The sequence below is a fragment of the Diabrotica virgifera genome, chromosome 1 (genome assembly GCF_917563875.1).
Source record: "Diabrotica virgifera virgifera chromosome 1, PGI_DIABVI_V3a".
Taxonomy (NCBI): domain Eukaryota; kingdom Metazoa; phylum Arthropoda; class Insecta; order Coleoptera; family Chrysomelidae; genus Diabrotica; species Diabrotica virgifera.
In genome coordinates, this window is record NC_065443.1 from 43377497 (window position 1) to 43393545 (window position 16049).

The 16049-nt window shown below is 34.3% G+C and overlaps 1 protein-coding gene across 2 annotated transcripts in view; it reads left to right on the forward strand.

The window, feature by feature from the left end:
* The window catches only part of LOC114332605 (lipase 3), a 55327-nt gene extending 39602 nt beyond the window's left edge, over positions 1-15725 (forward strand). The window contains exons 6-8 of one of the 2 annotated variants that reach the window (XM_028282427.2): positions 3512-3596; positions 5192-5334; positions 15335-15725. In XM_028282427.2, the coding sequence (XP_028138228.1) occupies positions 3512-3596; positions 5192-5334; positions 15335-15625 (519 nt within the window). In that variant the 3' untranslated portion in view covers positions 15626-15725. Of the gene's footprint in view, positions 1-3511; positions 3597-5191; positions 5335-12621 lie in introns of both variants that reach the window. The other variant, XM_050653867.1, reaches the window with a different exon arrangement.
* Positions 15726-16049: the final 324 nt, after the last annotated feature.

Below are 16049 nucleotides of genomic sequence, written 5' to 3' on the forward strand. Positions count from 1 at the left end.
TGGTCTTCCTCTGTTTCTTTTTTTCTGAATTCTTGCTTCCCATAATTTGTTACGCCACTGGTGATAGTAAACACGTGATAAATCCGCTCTGTAAGAAAACTTCGAAATAACGGAAACTTACAAGTAGAAAATTGCGAAATTGTGACCATTGGAAAATTGGAACACTTAGCAGTGAATGTGAGTGAAATACGAAGCCAAAAACAAGATTTAGTAAGTCAAAATCGTTTATAATAAAAATAGAAATAACCTTGAAACTTGCACACGGAATAGATATTTTGACATCCGCACCTAAATTATTTAAATTTAAAAAATACAAAAAACCTCTCTAAAAACCCACTTACAATTATTTTTCGACGCAATGTCTTAATATATGAACGACAGCATAATCAGAGTAAAATTTGGGTGGATATTGGTATTATAATTAGCAAAGTATTCAGCAGCTAGAGAGGTTTACCGTCCGTCTTGTTCTGTTGCATTATCTCTTCGATAGTTAGGTATGTTACTTCTTAGTTCCAACCTTAATACTACTTTTATGTAAAATTGATACAGTTTCGATTGACTTAGTACAGTGCAAAACAGACAACTCTTGCGTAGGCATGGTGCTGAGTCAGTTGACACTAATAATAATATAGGATCTAAATGTAAAATGTTTTACAAACATATATTTTTGAATGAATTTGAAATTTGAATATTAGTCCTGTCGCCAGGGGGGGTACAACGGCCTCCTGTATTCAGATGGACTTACCCAAGTTTTTTTTATGTATTTTGACCCGTAGAACACGAATTTTTTGGGTAACAGTTGATCCGGATGTCGATAAGATTGTTATAAACAAAGAAGTTGAGGAATTACATAACAGCGATTTCTCGCAAAACAAAACATGTTTTTGTATTTTTTGGCCCATTCTAACTAAAAAGTGTTCCTACAAATTTGTTCGTAGGATGCATAGTTTTCAAGATAAACGCGGTGGAACATTCAAAAAATCGAAAAATTGCAATTTTTGTACCCGAATAACTTTTGATTAAAAAATAAAATAGCAATTCTGCTTACCGCATTTGAAAGTTCAAGTCAAAGTATATCGGTTTTAGTTATTTGCATTGCTAAAAATTTATTATTTTATTGTTAAACAAAAGTATAAACACCTAGTGCTGGAGTGATGTTTTCAATGATTTCTCATTTAAAATCGAACGAGTAGGTAGAGTAGGTACAAGTGCAAGCGAGGCTATTTCTACGTAACATGCATGTAAACGCATGTATTAGGCACGGGAAACACTATGTGTTTATAGCTTTTTTTAGCAATAGACACATACATTTTTAGCAATGTATATACTCGAAACCGATAGAATTTGACTTGAACTTTCAAATGCGGTAAGCAGAATTGCTATTTTGTTTTTTAATCAAAAGTTATTCGGGTTCAAAAATTGCAATTTTTCGATTTTTTGAAAGTTCAACCGCGTTTATCTCGAAAACTATGCATCCTACGAAAAAACTTGTAGGAACATTTTTTGGTTATAATGGCCCAAAAAATACAAAAACATGTTTTGTTTTGCGAGAAATCGCTGTTATGTAATTCCTCAACTTCTTTGTTTATAACAATCTTATCGACATCCGGATCAACTGTTACCCAAAAAATTCGTGTTCTACGGGCCAAAATACATAATAAAAACTTGGGTAAGTCCATCTGAATACAGGAGGCCGTTGTACCCCCCCTGGCGACAGGACTGTATCCCAATGAGAATAAAAGAAAATATTATACTTAAATAGATTTGTACGAGTAATCTTAATATTATATAGATTTTAATGGAGCGATATTTTTTCCTCTTAAATATTGTTAAAAAATAATAAAACTGAATTAACTTACCTTATTCTGAATCCTTGTTTCTTAAAATGTCAAAATAAATACTTAAAAATTGTAGGCATAGTATCCTTCAATTACATGTATAAATGTGTACAGCAAAACTATTGTAAACACATTTGCAAATGTACTCCGTAAAACAATATCTTTTTATTTGTAAATAATAATTTATAAATGCACAACACAATAATATAACATTTCCAGATGATCCGCAAAACGAAACTAGCAATACGAACGTTGATTGAACGATAAACTAGATACACTGTTGACTCATTAAAGTGGTTACACTAAAAAAGGTTTTTTTTCTTTTTGTAGACTTTTATTAAAATAACTATACTGTTCTATTCAATTTTCTTACTTATGGGTTTATAAAATTTATGTAAACTATATTTATATCTGACAATGTTGTGATGGGTTGGCGTTATTATTTATCATCATAATCACTAGATTCTCCAGAATCCTTCATCGAAGTCTTACTCGTTTTCAACATCCCCAAAAATCCAAAAGTAATTTGTTTGTATGAATTTGGTACCGAAAACTCACGCAACTCCAGAAGATTACGTGCCTTAGTAGCGATGCTGGGCACCAGGTTTTCCGGAGGTCAATTCTGATGGTATATTTGTGTTTAGCGACCCCAAAAACCCGTAACTATCAGAACCCGTAACGTCAGAAGATGACGTCCCTTGCAGTGACATTGGGCACCAAGTAATCCGGTGGTCTGTTCTGATGGCATATTCGTGTTTAACCACCTCAAAAACCCCCGAATAGTCCAGTTGCATCAATTTAGTGCCGAAATCCCTTGAAACTCAGTAGCGGAAGTCAATTCTGATGGCATATTCGTACTTAGCGACCCCTAAAACCCGCGAGTAACCCGTTTGCATCGATTTAATGCCAAAAACCATCGAAACTCCGGAAGATGACGTCTCTTGCAGTGACCTTGGGCACCAGGTGATCCGGAGGTCAGTTCTGATGGCGTAATTGTATTCAGTGACCCCAAAAACCCGCCAAATAATAAATTTTGTTCCTTAGTATACCGATTTTTACTTTCTTTTTATATTTATGCAATTTTGGATGCATTTATGCACTTTACAGTGCAACTATGCATTTCCACCCATTTTTGAATAGTAGACTTTTTTCTTGGCGTCATCCTGAATATAATGCAAAAAACTGCAAGTCTCTAGGTGCTGTATTTAAAAAATTATTTATTCGGGTGTTTTTAGTGCTAAATGCCCTGGTCTATTACTTTCCTGAATATATTTATTTTGGAAATCAGATTTTGTAGACGAGATGCTATAATATGTCAAGTATTCCAAAATATTAACAGTAAAAAAAAGCAAAATATGCAAGAAATATGCAATTGTCATAAAGTTTGGTCTCTAATTATAGGTAAAGCTATATACTACAGTCGAACCCGCTTATTGGAATAACCTTCATGCAAAGGAAAAATATTCCTATAACCGGGATATTCTAATCCGATCACTGATGGCTTTTAGAAACGTTTCAGGACCTCAAATTTCGATTCCTTAAACCGGTATATTCCTGTAACCGGTATTCTAATAAGCGGGTTCGACATAAATTTGTATCTTATTAAAATACAATCTTAAGGTTACGTGAATCTTACAACTTCTCCTGATAATTTAAAAAATTATTTCTTTCAGTCCTCTATTATACCATTCTTCTCATCATTTCCTGCTGGTATATCTGTTAAGGAACTTAATCACGTTTTACAATGGAAAATGAACGGTAAGTTTAAATCTTATCTTTAATTAGCTTTTTTTGTGTTTTGATTGTTATGTACTGGAGATCTCTTAAAACTTTAATCTTGAAATGGGATTCAAATTATGTCTTAGATTTCTGCTGCATCCAAATTGTATGTATTTCTTTTTAATATTAACTTGCTTCTTTAAATATTTCTACTGATGTATCTTTATCAATAATAAATAAGGAAGAGTAAATAAATTTTAGCTTAATCTAAAAGTAAGAAAACCAGGAGACCAAAGTTTAAAAAGTCATGCACGACCCTATTGTAATTATAATGTAATAAACTTATAAAACATACTAAATCTTACAATTTTATAGGTTATTTCTCAACGAAATCTGTGACAATATTCAACAAGTTCATGTAAGGACATAAAGATATCTGTACAGAATTGTAACCATTTGACATTTTGTGTTACAGCAGAATGTTTATAATATTATGGGCACAGTTCAAATACGAAGATGTTTTTAGAATACAGTACGTCCTATATACTTATAGTTGCAAGGCATTACCTACGTCAGAGATCTAAGTTGATCTAAAACCCTCTATAAAATTGAAAAAAACTAATGTCTCTCTCTAATGAACAGAAAAAAACTTATAATCTCCAAAAAGAAATTTGTAACAAAATTTTTACTAATTTTTGTTTATCACTTTTTTTGTTTGTCACTTGACGATAAAAAGTAATAGAAATAAAATTGTATTAAATTTAATTTGCTACATTGTATGTTTCATTAAATTTTCTGTAGGGTTACTCGTTTACGAGATACACCGCGAAAATCTTTTTCCAAGGTGGAGGCCGCAGTACAAGGGAGACGACTCGACAAACTTGAACTTAAGCTTCTACTGACCCCACCTACATATTAAAAAATTAAATTGCGTCCTCTGAAAAACGCAATCCTAAATATAAAACTTCAATGGACTATCTGCAAAAAACATCAAAAAAATTTGATTCTGTAGAAAAGTTTGATTGAGAATAATGCAATTAATCTACTACTGTAAGATTTTTCAAAATAAACGACAAAATAAATCGAAAAATTACGGTTTTTGAGATTTGCCATTCATTTATTTTTTTTATTAAATTAACGTACATGTCATATATATTGTCACATGCAGTAGAGTTTACAGTTTGCGGTTTACATGGTACATAATAACAATTATAGGTAATGGATTTTGACACGGGCAATGAGCTTGTAATTAACACGTAAAACTGTGTACTGCATCATCGGCATGACTCATAACTCTTGTCAAAATCCATTACCTCTACAAATAACATATTTGGTTTTATGGTGACTGAACCACTTTTCAAAAGACAGCAAACATGGTTTATTGTTAAATTTTAAAAACCAAGACATATAAGAGATTATAACAGGACTTTTCAACGCTTCTGATTTGTTTTGAGCTTCTGTCGTATGTCGTATAATCGACGTATAATATACGACATATGACAGAAGCTCGAAACAAATGATAAGCGTTGGAAAGTCCAATACGGAAACGGTACAAACATTTTTATTTTTTTCCTTTATTTGGTACTGGTATCTCTAAAAATTTTGATACTAAACTTTTTTCTAATGTCTTCTAGGTCTATTCAGCCAATATGACTATGGAATGATAAAAAATAAACAAATATATAACAGTATAAAACCACCTATTTACGATTTAAGTAATGTTACTGTTCCAGTAGCCTTATTTTACGGTCAAAATGATCTTATATCAACAAGTGCGGTAAGTATAAACTTAAACATTTATCTATTCGTTCTCTTTTTCTTCTTCTTCTTCTTAAGTCAACCAAAACCCGTTAGCCTCTGGAACTTGGTCATAAGACCTTTGTACCAAACCCAGTCCTCCTTAAACTCTAATAAGTCCTGTGGCCCCAACGAAGGTCAAGAGTTGTCTCATTGGTAGTTTTAGGATCTTTTCTGATGCAAAACTCATTTGACCAGGGAAGTCCTGCCTTGCATCAGCTAGCACACTGTAATGGCATAGTATGTATACGGTAGTCTCTTCTTCCATATTTCTCACTTTCTGCACCATGGTTCATTCACCTTAGCTAGTTTGTATAGGTCTATTAGGTATATAGGACTTCTTACACGGCAATGTCCACCATTCCAGTGACCGTTTGGTCTCTCGTTTATTCAGGTTCACCAAAATTTTCAAGAGTATTTTATCAATATTTTTGATCATTTTTCTGTCTGGATTTGCCCTTAAATGGCTCTCGATTTATTTTGATTATTCTTTATCAGCCATTTTTAAACCTTATTTTTTGTAGCATCGTTAGTGATGCCACAGAAAAGTTCTGGGCTTCAAAAGTTTCTCTCGAGCCTTGTTTCGTTAACATATCTGCTCGTTCATTTCCATTCACCCCTTTATGACCTGGCACCCATATTAAATACCCTTTATTGTCTTTTGCCAGGTTGTTGAGGAGACTTTTTCTCAGTTTCTCACCAGTTTTGATTTAGTGAGAGGGTCTTTTATAGCCAGAATAGCCGATTGGCTATCTGCGTAAATGTTGATTCCCTTAGCTTTAGGGTGTTCATTAATGATTTCATCAATGCAGGCCACCAAAGCAAAAACTTCATTCTGGAACACCGTTGTATGTTGACCTAGGCTATAAGATATATTATAGTTACATGTTTGCTCAAAGACTCCTGATCCAGTACCATGGGCAGTTTTAGATCCATCAGTCAACCTTATTAAATCTCCATTAATATTTGAGGCACTCAGAGCAACAGTGGCCTAACCCCAAAAACGAAGTTTTGAGATAAATACAATATTTGCCTTCGCTTTTCCATTGTGCTTATGGGATGGCGCTACAAATTATGCAGCGCCATTTAGCAAAATATAAAGGTAGGTTGTGTAGACCCCGATTAATCCGTAGATTTAATGTTGCTGTTTGATTAAAACTAATGATAGATTAATCTAAAATTTCTCAATTTGTGGTTTAGGTCACTGTTGCTCTGAGCACCTCATTTGGGACTTTTTGTTTTCTAGATGACACAATTGTGTTAATCTACTCAGTGAAGATTAGTTCTGGTGTCATCATGGCTGAGTTCAGAATAAAGATGGATTCCTTAAGTATAGTACCGGTAGTGTTTGTATGACTATTTAATACATAATTCGGCTTCCAAGTATTGTTTTCTTTGAGTCTCAGGATGGTCATAGAGACTACCGCCTCATAGAAATATACGATTCCAGAGGAGAAAGACCAGTGATAGCATCTAACGAAGCCCATCCTGTACTATTTAAGGCATCTGTTATATTTAGAAGCGCTTGTCTTTGTATGGTGGTGAGGGTGGTCACACAAGATTGCAAAGCCGCCTTTCTCCACCAGAGTACGGAACCATAAGTGACTGTCGGTCGTATCACTGATGTGTATAACCAACATATTACCCTTGGTTTAAATCCCCTTGTTTTGCCTACAACTAGTCTGCAGTTCCAGAAGCGTCGCTTAGCCCTATTGGTTATATTGATAGTATCAGTATTTCAATTGCAAAAAAATACCAGTTTAGTTTTGGGAAGGTTCACGGAAACGTTCTCTTTCAGACAGTAGTTCTCTATGTAATGAAGTGCATATCGCATCTGATCTGCAACAGTGCTGGTAGATTTTCTGGGTTAGAAGATAAAATTGCAAGTTAAATACGCAAGTGGCCTCTCACAACATCAGCAGAAAATCCTTTTCAGCTTAAACAACCAAAACATTACTTCCACAAGACGTGGAAGTAATTGCAAGGAGAGCATTATGTCTGGTCAGTTACAAATAATGATTCTAATATTTTAAAAAGAAATCAAAACGCCCTCGTCAAAGAAGATGAAAGTTATTATTGTAAAATTATTATTGTTTGTTCCCTAAATTACTATTGATCGTTTTTCTTGGAAGATTATCGAAATTCAATTATTTATATGCGATATGCTTAATTAGTAAAAATATGGGCGTAGATTAATAGGGTAATTTTATTACAACGGAATATAAAAACAAGTAAGTAGTTGCCCTATAAACGACGAAACAACACGTCCTTTCACACTCAAATGCCGCGCGCCGGTGGCAAGTGAGCGAGATAGCGAGATTGGCTCTCGCGGTCACGCTACCTATCCATTGACTTCCGGCCCAAAAAACCGACATTTTGAGGTAGCCCGGAGCAGTGGCAGCGCGAGTGACCTATTTACACACTCACTCTGCCCACCTCCCTATCCTATTCCCTGTTGCTCAACACACTTAGAGAAAAACATTCATCATTGATGCATCTTATTCTTCTTGTGCTACTCCTATCGGAGATTGGAAATCATCAAGGCTATCCTGACCTTGTTTACAGCTGACATAAAGAGTCCATTAGTGGTTCAGCCAAAGCACTCTCTCGAATTCCGCATCCATGACATTCTTCTACGGTCTGGATTCCGCTTTTCTTCTATTTTTTCTTGCATTATATTTTGAATTAATGCGAATTTATGTCCTCTCATCAGGTGACCCAAATATTCGAGTTTTTTTCGTTTTATCGCTAAAAAAATCGAAGTAATTTAATGCAAAAGGCACGATATAGAATTCAAATTTAACCAATAAAAAGCATAGAAAAATTAGAGTTTTGCATACAGCAATAGAATATAAAATGGAATAGCTGGCAATCGCAGTCTAAGGCGAAGAAATAAACTGCTCGTCAAAAGTTAGGGATATAGAAAATTCTGCTGAATATTTATAGTAGATTTTTTCGTGAACAGATTAACGGATTCCGCTAATTGTTTTTTATTATTTTAGACTTTTCTTTAGTATTTATACAGTTATGCAAAGGTTTACTCAAACATTTTTTTTTGAACTTACACCGGGTGGAAGAAAAGAAATGTTTTTCTAATGTTAAGTTTGAGACTCCCTGTAGGGAGGACGAGGTACAAATGAGAGTATATATCGAAATCGTATTGTAGTCTTATGTTTTGTGAACATTTTGCTTTTGGAATGTCCCTGATATCTTTAGAAATAAAAAAAAAATAGACGGTTTTGTAATGTAACATGTGTTTTAACCGAAACAAAAGTTTGGGACACCTTGTAGGGAGAAAAAGGCACAAAGGTGAGTATACCTCGATATTTTGTTGTAGTCTCATATTTTGTGAATATTTTATATTTTAAATTTCTTTGATATCTTTAATAACAAAGAAACTAGACGATATTACTCTTTAATATGTGTTTTAACTGACGACATGCGTCACATCACACATGTGAAACATAGAAAAATATATTAAAGAGTAATACCGTCTAGTTTATTTGTTATTAAAGATATCAGAGAAATTAAAAAAATAAAATATTCAAAAAATATGAGACTACAACAAAATATAGGGGTATATTCACCTTTGTGCCTTTTTATCCCTACAAGGTGTCTGAAACTTTGTTTCGGTTAAAACACATGTTAAATTACAAAACCGTCTATTTTTTTTTGTTTCTAAAGATATCAGCGACATTCAAACAACAGCATGTTCACAAAACATAAGACTACAATATTATTCTGATGTATACTCACATTTGTACGTCGTTCTCCCTACAGGGTGTCTCAAACTTAACACAAGAAAAACATATTTTTTTCTTCCACCCGGTATAAGTACAAAAAATAAGTTTGAGTAAACCTTTGCACAACTGTGTAAATACTAAATAAAATGCTAAAATAAAAAAATAGCGGAATCCGTCTCTTCGCGAAAAAATCAACTATGAAAATCAGCAGAATTTTCTATATCCCTAACTTTTGACGAGCAGTTTATTTCATGGTAGATGAACGCAAAAGGTTGGTATGTTATTGATGCAAGCATGTAAGGTGGCAGTGAATAAAATTAATATGGCTATGACGGTAACCAACGTTCTGAAAGGATATGGTGTAAGAAGCAGAAGAATATAATAGGTAAATGGAAAATAAAACACCCGACTTAATTTACTTTTTCATTGCAATAAAAGTTGCTGGTCCCAACAACAGCAAACAAATAGAAGCAGATGGTGCTAATTCTGAATAGTCTCTAGGACTACTAATAATCAGTGAGCATATTATATTTACTAAGAGAAAATAAGCCTAACTTGACCAATAACAGAGTGGACTGGTCTAGCTTTAGACAAGTGTTAAATAATAGACTTGACGTAAATGTACCATACATACATAATCGATTGCCTCTTATACCCATAGATGTCGAAGTTTTTCTTTTAATATGCTACTCTCTCCAAATTTACGCCACTTCCTCCTATCTGCTGCTAAAACTTTTGCTTCTTGCCACGATGTTCCCTTTTTTTTTGAGTACTTCGTTTACACTAGCGTTCCAGCTATTCCTTGGTCTGCCCTCGTGCTTTTACCCACTGCTTTGGCCTCCTATGCCATTTTCACTTGTCTGTCACCACTCATGCTTATCATGTGTCCAGCCCATTTTAACTTATTTTCTTCAACTTTTTCGTTGAGCAATTTTACCTGTAGCTCGTGTCTTATATCTTCGTTTCTTCTTTTGTCTAATTTTCTTGCTCCCACCACTTTTCTTAAGTATCTCATTTCTGTAGCTTGTAATCTTTTACTTTGTGTGTCATTCATTACCCAGTTTTTTGAGCCATATAATGTAACGGCATTTTGGTTTCGCTCGATATTTAGGTAGGTACTTTTTATTTAGGAAATTTTTATACAATGAATCAGTTCTCATTGCTAATTTTATTCTATTCCCAATTTTATCTGCTTGTGTACCTTTGTTGTTTAACATTATTTCCAAAGACTTAAAGAGGTCTACTTGCTCAATTATTTTCCTTGTGATTTCAATATTTATATTTACTCCTTTCTTGGCTATTGTTATTACTTCCTTTTTATCCATATTTATTATTAAGTTGTAGAATTTTAGCTCCGCTGCCCAGATTCTAATATTATCTGCAAGAACCTTTTCAGTTCTTGCGACTAAAACAATGTCATCAGCAAATGCACAAGCTTCAATTTTTATTTGTTGCAGGTTTCTATATCCTATAGCGCATTTTTTAGTTTTTATCCATCACTTTTTAATCACTTCATCCATAACAGAACTCTTTATTGCATTTAAGAGTTCTTCATCTACTTAACTGTTTATCAGGCTTTGCCCTATACCCTCTCTATAGATCATATCAAACGCCTTTTTCATATCTAGGAACGCCGGGTACAGTGTAACTGGTACTTAAAAGTACCAATCAAAACTAAAGAAAAACTTGCAGCATTGAACAGCAGCATTAAAAAAGCATTGAACAATTTCAAACACATTATAGGAAACCTCAAAGATCAAAATTATCCCAAATAAATTCGGGAACTAGTAGAATAACAAAGAAAAGCCAGTACTAAATACATAGGACGTTTTCGTAGTCTGACGTTCCAAACCTGTAACCTGTTCCACAATTAAAACTTCCCCTGTTCCAGTGTTTCCGTACATCAAAGTTTGTCCGACTAGGCACCCTTAGGCTATTAACAAATTGTCTGCTTGCTATTAATCAACTTTTTTTGGCAGGCGGGATCCAGGCCTATGAAATAAGTATAACAATTGAAATGAATGCAACAGTTAAATTGATATGTTAACTAAGGTTGAAACTGAATATACAAAGCAAAGACGGTTATACTTACAGGATGATAACATGCTGAGCCATTAAAATAAAAATATATGGGTAAAAACCCTTTAAAATTGTACAATTAAAAAAATGAAAAATGTTCCGGGTGTCCCAATAAGAATGGCTCTCGGCCATATCTCAGTAACCGTTCATAGAACAGCTTTAAGAGAAAAATATTTATAACAAAAGTTACCTCGGGAAATGCCTGGAAATTATTTTCATAAATGTAAGTCCACCGCTAGAGGGCGTAATTGAATATCAAAAATTAATAAATCAAAAGTTTACAAAATTTGCCTAATGAAAGGGCACTGGAAATCCGATCATCGTATTCTCTATAAAATTCTGCGCATATTTGATTTCACAAGTTTAAAAGTGTACCTTTGCAAATAAGAGGTGGGGTAGGGGGAAACTTGTTATAAAAAAACGGCTGTAACTCCAGTTCTGCTTAATCGAATTTTGCAAACTTGGTCTTCTTGGAAACACATCTTTTTCGTCAATGTAGTACGAGTTATAATTTTGAAACAGCTTATTAATTAATATGCCAGCTAGGAAACCTTATTTAATTATTTTCAGAAATATAGTTTTTTTTGGAAAATAATAAAGAGAAGTATGCATTTTTAATCCTGTATTATAAAATTAGATCAAACTAGCAACAGAATAGTGAAAACCGCATGTCGATACCTTTTTTCTGTCTAGAGATATTTTAAGAAACGTGTAAATTTTAAACCTAACCATTACTATCACCGGTAAACGAAGCTAATGGAAAGGTAGCGCGCTGTGGAAGAAACAAAGAAACGGTATCCAATTTTTTTAAGGAATGAATTGCATCTTCTTCTGGAAGATGTACCGCTAGCAGGTCGTAGGTCCATGTTGTTTCAGCACGATCGTTGACAGGGTAGTAAGATATTTTTTAGATGAGTCATTCACTGATAGATGGACGTGGAATCCCATTTTTTGACTAGCCAGATCACCAGATTTAACTGTTGTAGACTTTTATTTATGGGGGCTGATTAAAGACCTCGTTTTTGCCGCTAGGCCCACTACTCGAGAAAACATGATCCAGACAGTAGGAAACGCTATGCAAAGCATTGCGAGAGCAGAAATTGAGACTGCTGTTCAATATAATCTTAAAGAGTATTATTACTGGTCTATTTAGCGTTCCAGAATACAATTGCATTATTACAAATTTCAGACTAGGTAATATAAGAATATAAGCATTCAGGTGGCTTAAATGTGATAAATACTTTTATGTGTTATAATACCGGCTTTTCCTTTCAGACAAAAGACATTTTTTTAAATATTTGTGGATCGAATCTAATCAACATTCTAACTGAAACAAGAGACAGTTTCCCCCAAAAATCCAATTAGAAATAAGGAGCAGTATTGATTTTAAAATTAAAATAATTGTATTAAAAAAATGTTTCAAGGTTGTACTTTTTTGTCCTTAGCTCAATGGCAAAATTCGATGGAATGAAAATAGGCTCAACCGCTGAATCCCTGAAGTAAAGCATTTGAAAGCATATTAGTGACTACTGTTATTATTATCTTATTTTATTTCTTTACATTTCCACACTGATGGATTTAAATATTATTATTTATTCCTTTGCCTGATTTACCGACTAAAGGCAAAGAGCCATAGGATAACAAAGGATTTTTAAAGCTTTCTTTAATATAGTAACTGTCAATTTCATTTGTATTTTTTCACAATTATATAGCAACAAAAACAAAAATTGTTTCACTTTTGTATTTTGATAACGATTTCGGAAGTTGAAATCGAAATCTAAATATCAAATAAATTTAATTTTAAAGTAAAATTGTGGTTTATTCTCACCAAAGCGACTAAATTGCTATAAGCTGCTACAAAAAGTACCTTCAGAATAATTTCAAGTTGTAAAATAGTATGGAAGTTAAACTCATATTCAATAATTGTGCACTTTTTTTATTCTAAAACGTCAAGGTTTAGTGGTTACGGAATGGGACGTTTCATCGCCGCCGGTTCATCGCCGCTGTTTCGATGCCGCCGGTTCATCGCCAGTCCATTACATCGCCGTCCGTTTCATCGCCGTCCGTTTCATCGCCAGTTAGTCAGTTGATTTTGTATTATGGGAGATGACACGACACGACGTTAAATTCGGTTCAAAACTTATTAGAATTCAAAAGATAAAAAATATTATTATATTTACTGTTCTACTTCCTCTAAATTTTTGTACAGAAATTTTGGGTTCTTTTCGAATTTAAGAAACAGTTTCTCTTGGTTGGAAATGTTGACCCTGAAATTTAAAAGATTATCAATATAATATATTTTATATTATAAAAGTTTAAAAGTCTATTAAAAGATTAAGTATGGCAACGGGAATGGTCATATCTCGCATTTCCTAGAATTCCTAATTAATACTGAAAATAAATAATAAATGTAACTGTCGAAAATTCGGAAATATATCAGATAGCGATTAAATGACTGGCGATGAATCGGCCGATGATGAATCGGCCGGCGATGAATCGGCCGGCGATGAACCGGCCGGCGATGAACTGGCGGCATCGAAACGGCGGCGATGAAACGTCCTAGACCCAGTGGTTATAAAATTAACTGATGGCCGGTTTCTCGCTAGATGGCTTGCCTAAATATAACAGGTGCCATGAAAACAACACCAACTGCTGTAATAGAGATGCTGACTGGCATCACCTCTTTACAAATATATGTCAAAGAGGTAGCGCTCTTGACGACGATGAGATTGCGCTCAGCGGGTGCAAACCTAGATGTAGGAATGAGACAATTGAGATGTCGTTTCGTCGTTTCTGGCGGGGTGTGCTGGAGGCAATACATCTGCTACATGCAGGCCATAGATGCGTCTCAATTAAACCTACGATTGTCTTCGACAAACCCTACAAAATCGAAACAAGACAACATAGAAAGTTAAACGTGGCACATGCATATTGCATCTACGCCGATGGCTTTAAAATGGAAGAAGGCTCAGGATGCAGGATGTACTTCAGATCACTGAACTGTATAAAATGGGGTATAGGCAAAAATGCCAGCGTAGTTCAGACTGAACTGGCTGGTATCTCTGTAGCCGCAAAAGAGTTAACCCGGAAAGGTAGAGCCGGTAAAATCACAATAATCTGCAGTAGACAAGCACTACTAACCCTGAACAGACCACATATAATATCAGGGCTAATGGAGTGTCATGAATCACTAGCCAAAGCTTCGGATGGTAACATAATCCTGAGGTGGGTTAAAGCACACAATGGAATAAAGGCAACCGCATTTCTGAGCAGCTAGCTAGGAAGGCAGCAGGTCTAAGACTCTCAGGGCCTGGTGATCTTTTTGGCTGGTCAACTGCAACAATCGCGGAAATTGCCACATGTCACTTCCACACGTAAACCGTAAAAAGATGGGAAGAACGGCCAGGATGTAGACTTGCCAAGGTAATACTAAGGAACCTTGGAAAGTGAGCATCAAAAAGGTACTTAAGAATGACCAGGAAAACCCTACGCTCGACAGGTTTTTTAACTGGCCATTTTCGACTAAGAAAATACAACCCCGCACTGGGACTAATAGACACACCTATTTGGAGGAAGTGTGAACGAGATGACGAAACTGTCGAGCATTTCCTATGTGAATGTCCGGAGTTATCGTCAATATAAGAGTAAGCTTTCGGCGAGCTTTGGCCTACACCTGATGACATAGGGAAGATATCCCCTGGAAATGGCAGGATGAATAATGAGCTAAGGACGGCAACCCCCTCTACTCTACAGATACAGAATTGCCGGTTTCACCAACGACAAATAATAGTAGTTTATTCGATGAATAAATTTAGTCGACCCATAAACTGACACATCTACGTTTCACTAACGTCATATAACATTTTATTCATTTTTATTTATCAAGAAAGTATTTACTCTTCGAATAAATTGACAAGTAGATCTCGCTTTAAATATCTATAACAAAGAAAATTCTCCAGTTTACCTTTAAATTGTAAAAATTGTATTGAAACACAATAAAAATATAATCGACTAATAAATTTTATTGGATGAATAACTATTGTTTGATTTATTTCTTGTTTGGGGAAACCGGCCCTAAATCATTTAAATTTAAATAAACGAAAATTATAGGTCTGCTCAATGGTAGATTCTAATTTTGTTTACTATTTTTTGTTTTAGGATGTACAACATCTCGCAAGTGATTTACCTAATATAGTCGAAAATCATACGATTGAATATGATCGCTTTAATCACATCGATTTCTTATTAGCTAAAGATGTCGACAGTCTGCTTAATCGTCATGTAATAAATATACTTAATTTATATAATGGCAAGGACAATGCTACAACAACAATCTCTCCTCCAACGACACAAGATCCTCCAACAACAAAGGGATCGTCTTCTAACATTGTGCCAATTGGTGTTGCAGCTTTAGCTAGTATTTACTTGTGTATTAATATAATACTATGATAAATAATATGATTTTGCTTATTTTTTGAAAGAGGTAATTAACATTGTATTTAGAGCATTGTGTTGATTTAGAATTCTAAATAAAAAAAAATATTTTGTACACATTTTTTTTGCTAATGATAATATTCGAGTTAGTGCGGCAGATTCGTGCAAATATTATAAGAATTTTGCATTTAACGATACAAGCATATAATTTGGAAAACATATACTACATATATATAAAGGTTCAAAATTAGATAGGAGGCCATCTCAGATTTTGTTTTTTACAAAAATGGCGGGGATTCAAAATGGCGACTATACATATGTGACTAATAGCACGATAACTTTTGAACGAGACTTCAGATTTCAACCAAATTTGGTATATAGGTACTTATTTTGATGTATAAGGTCTAAGCCTTGAACCGGAAGAATCGGTTTACCAGAA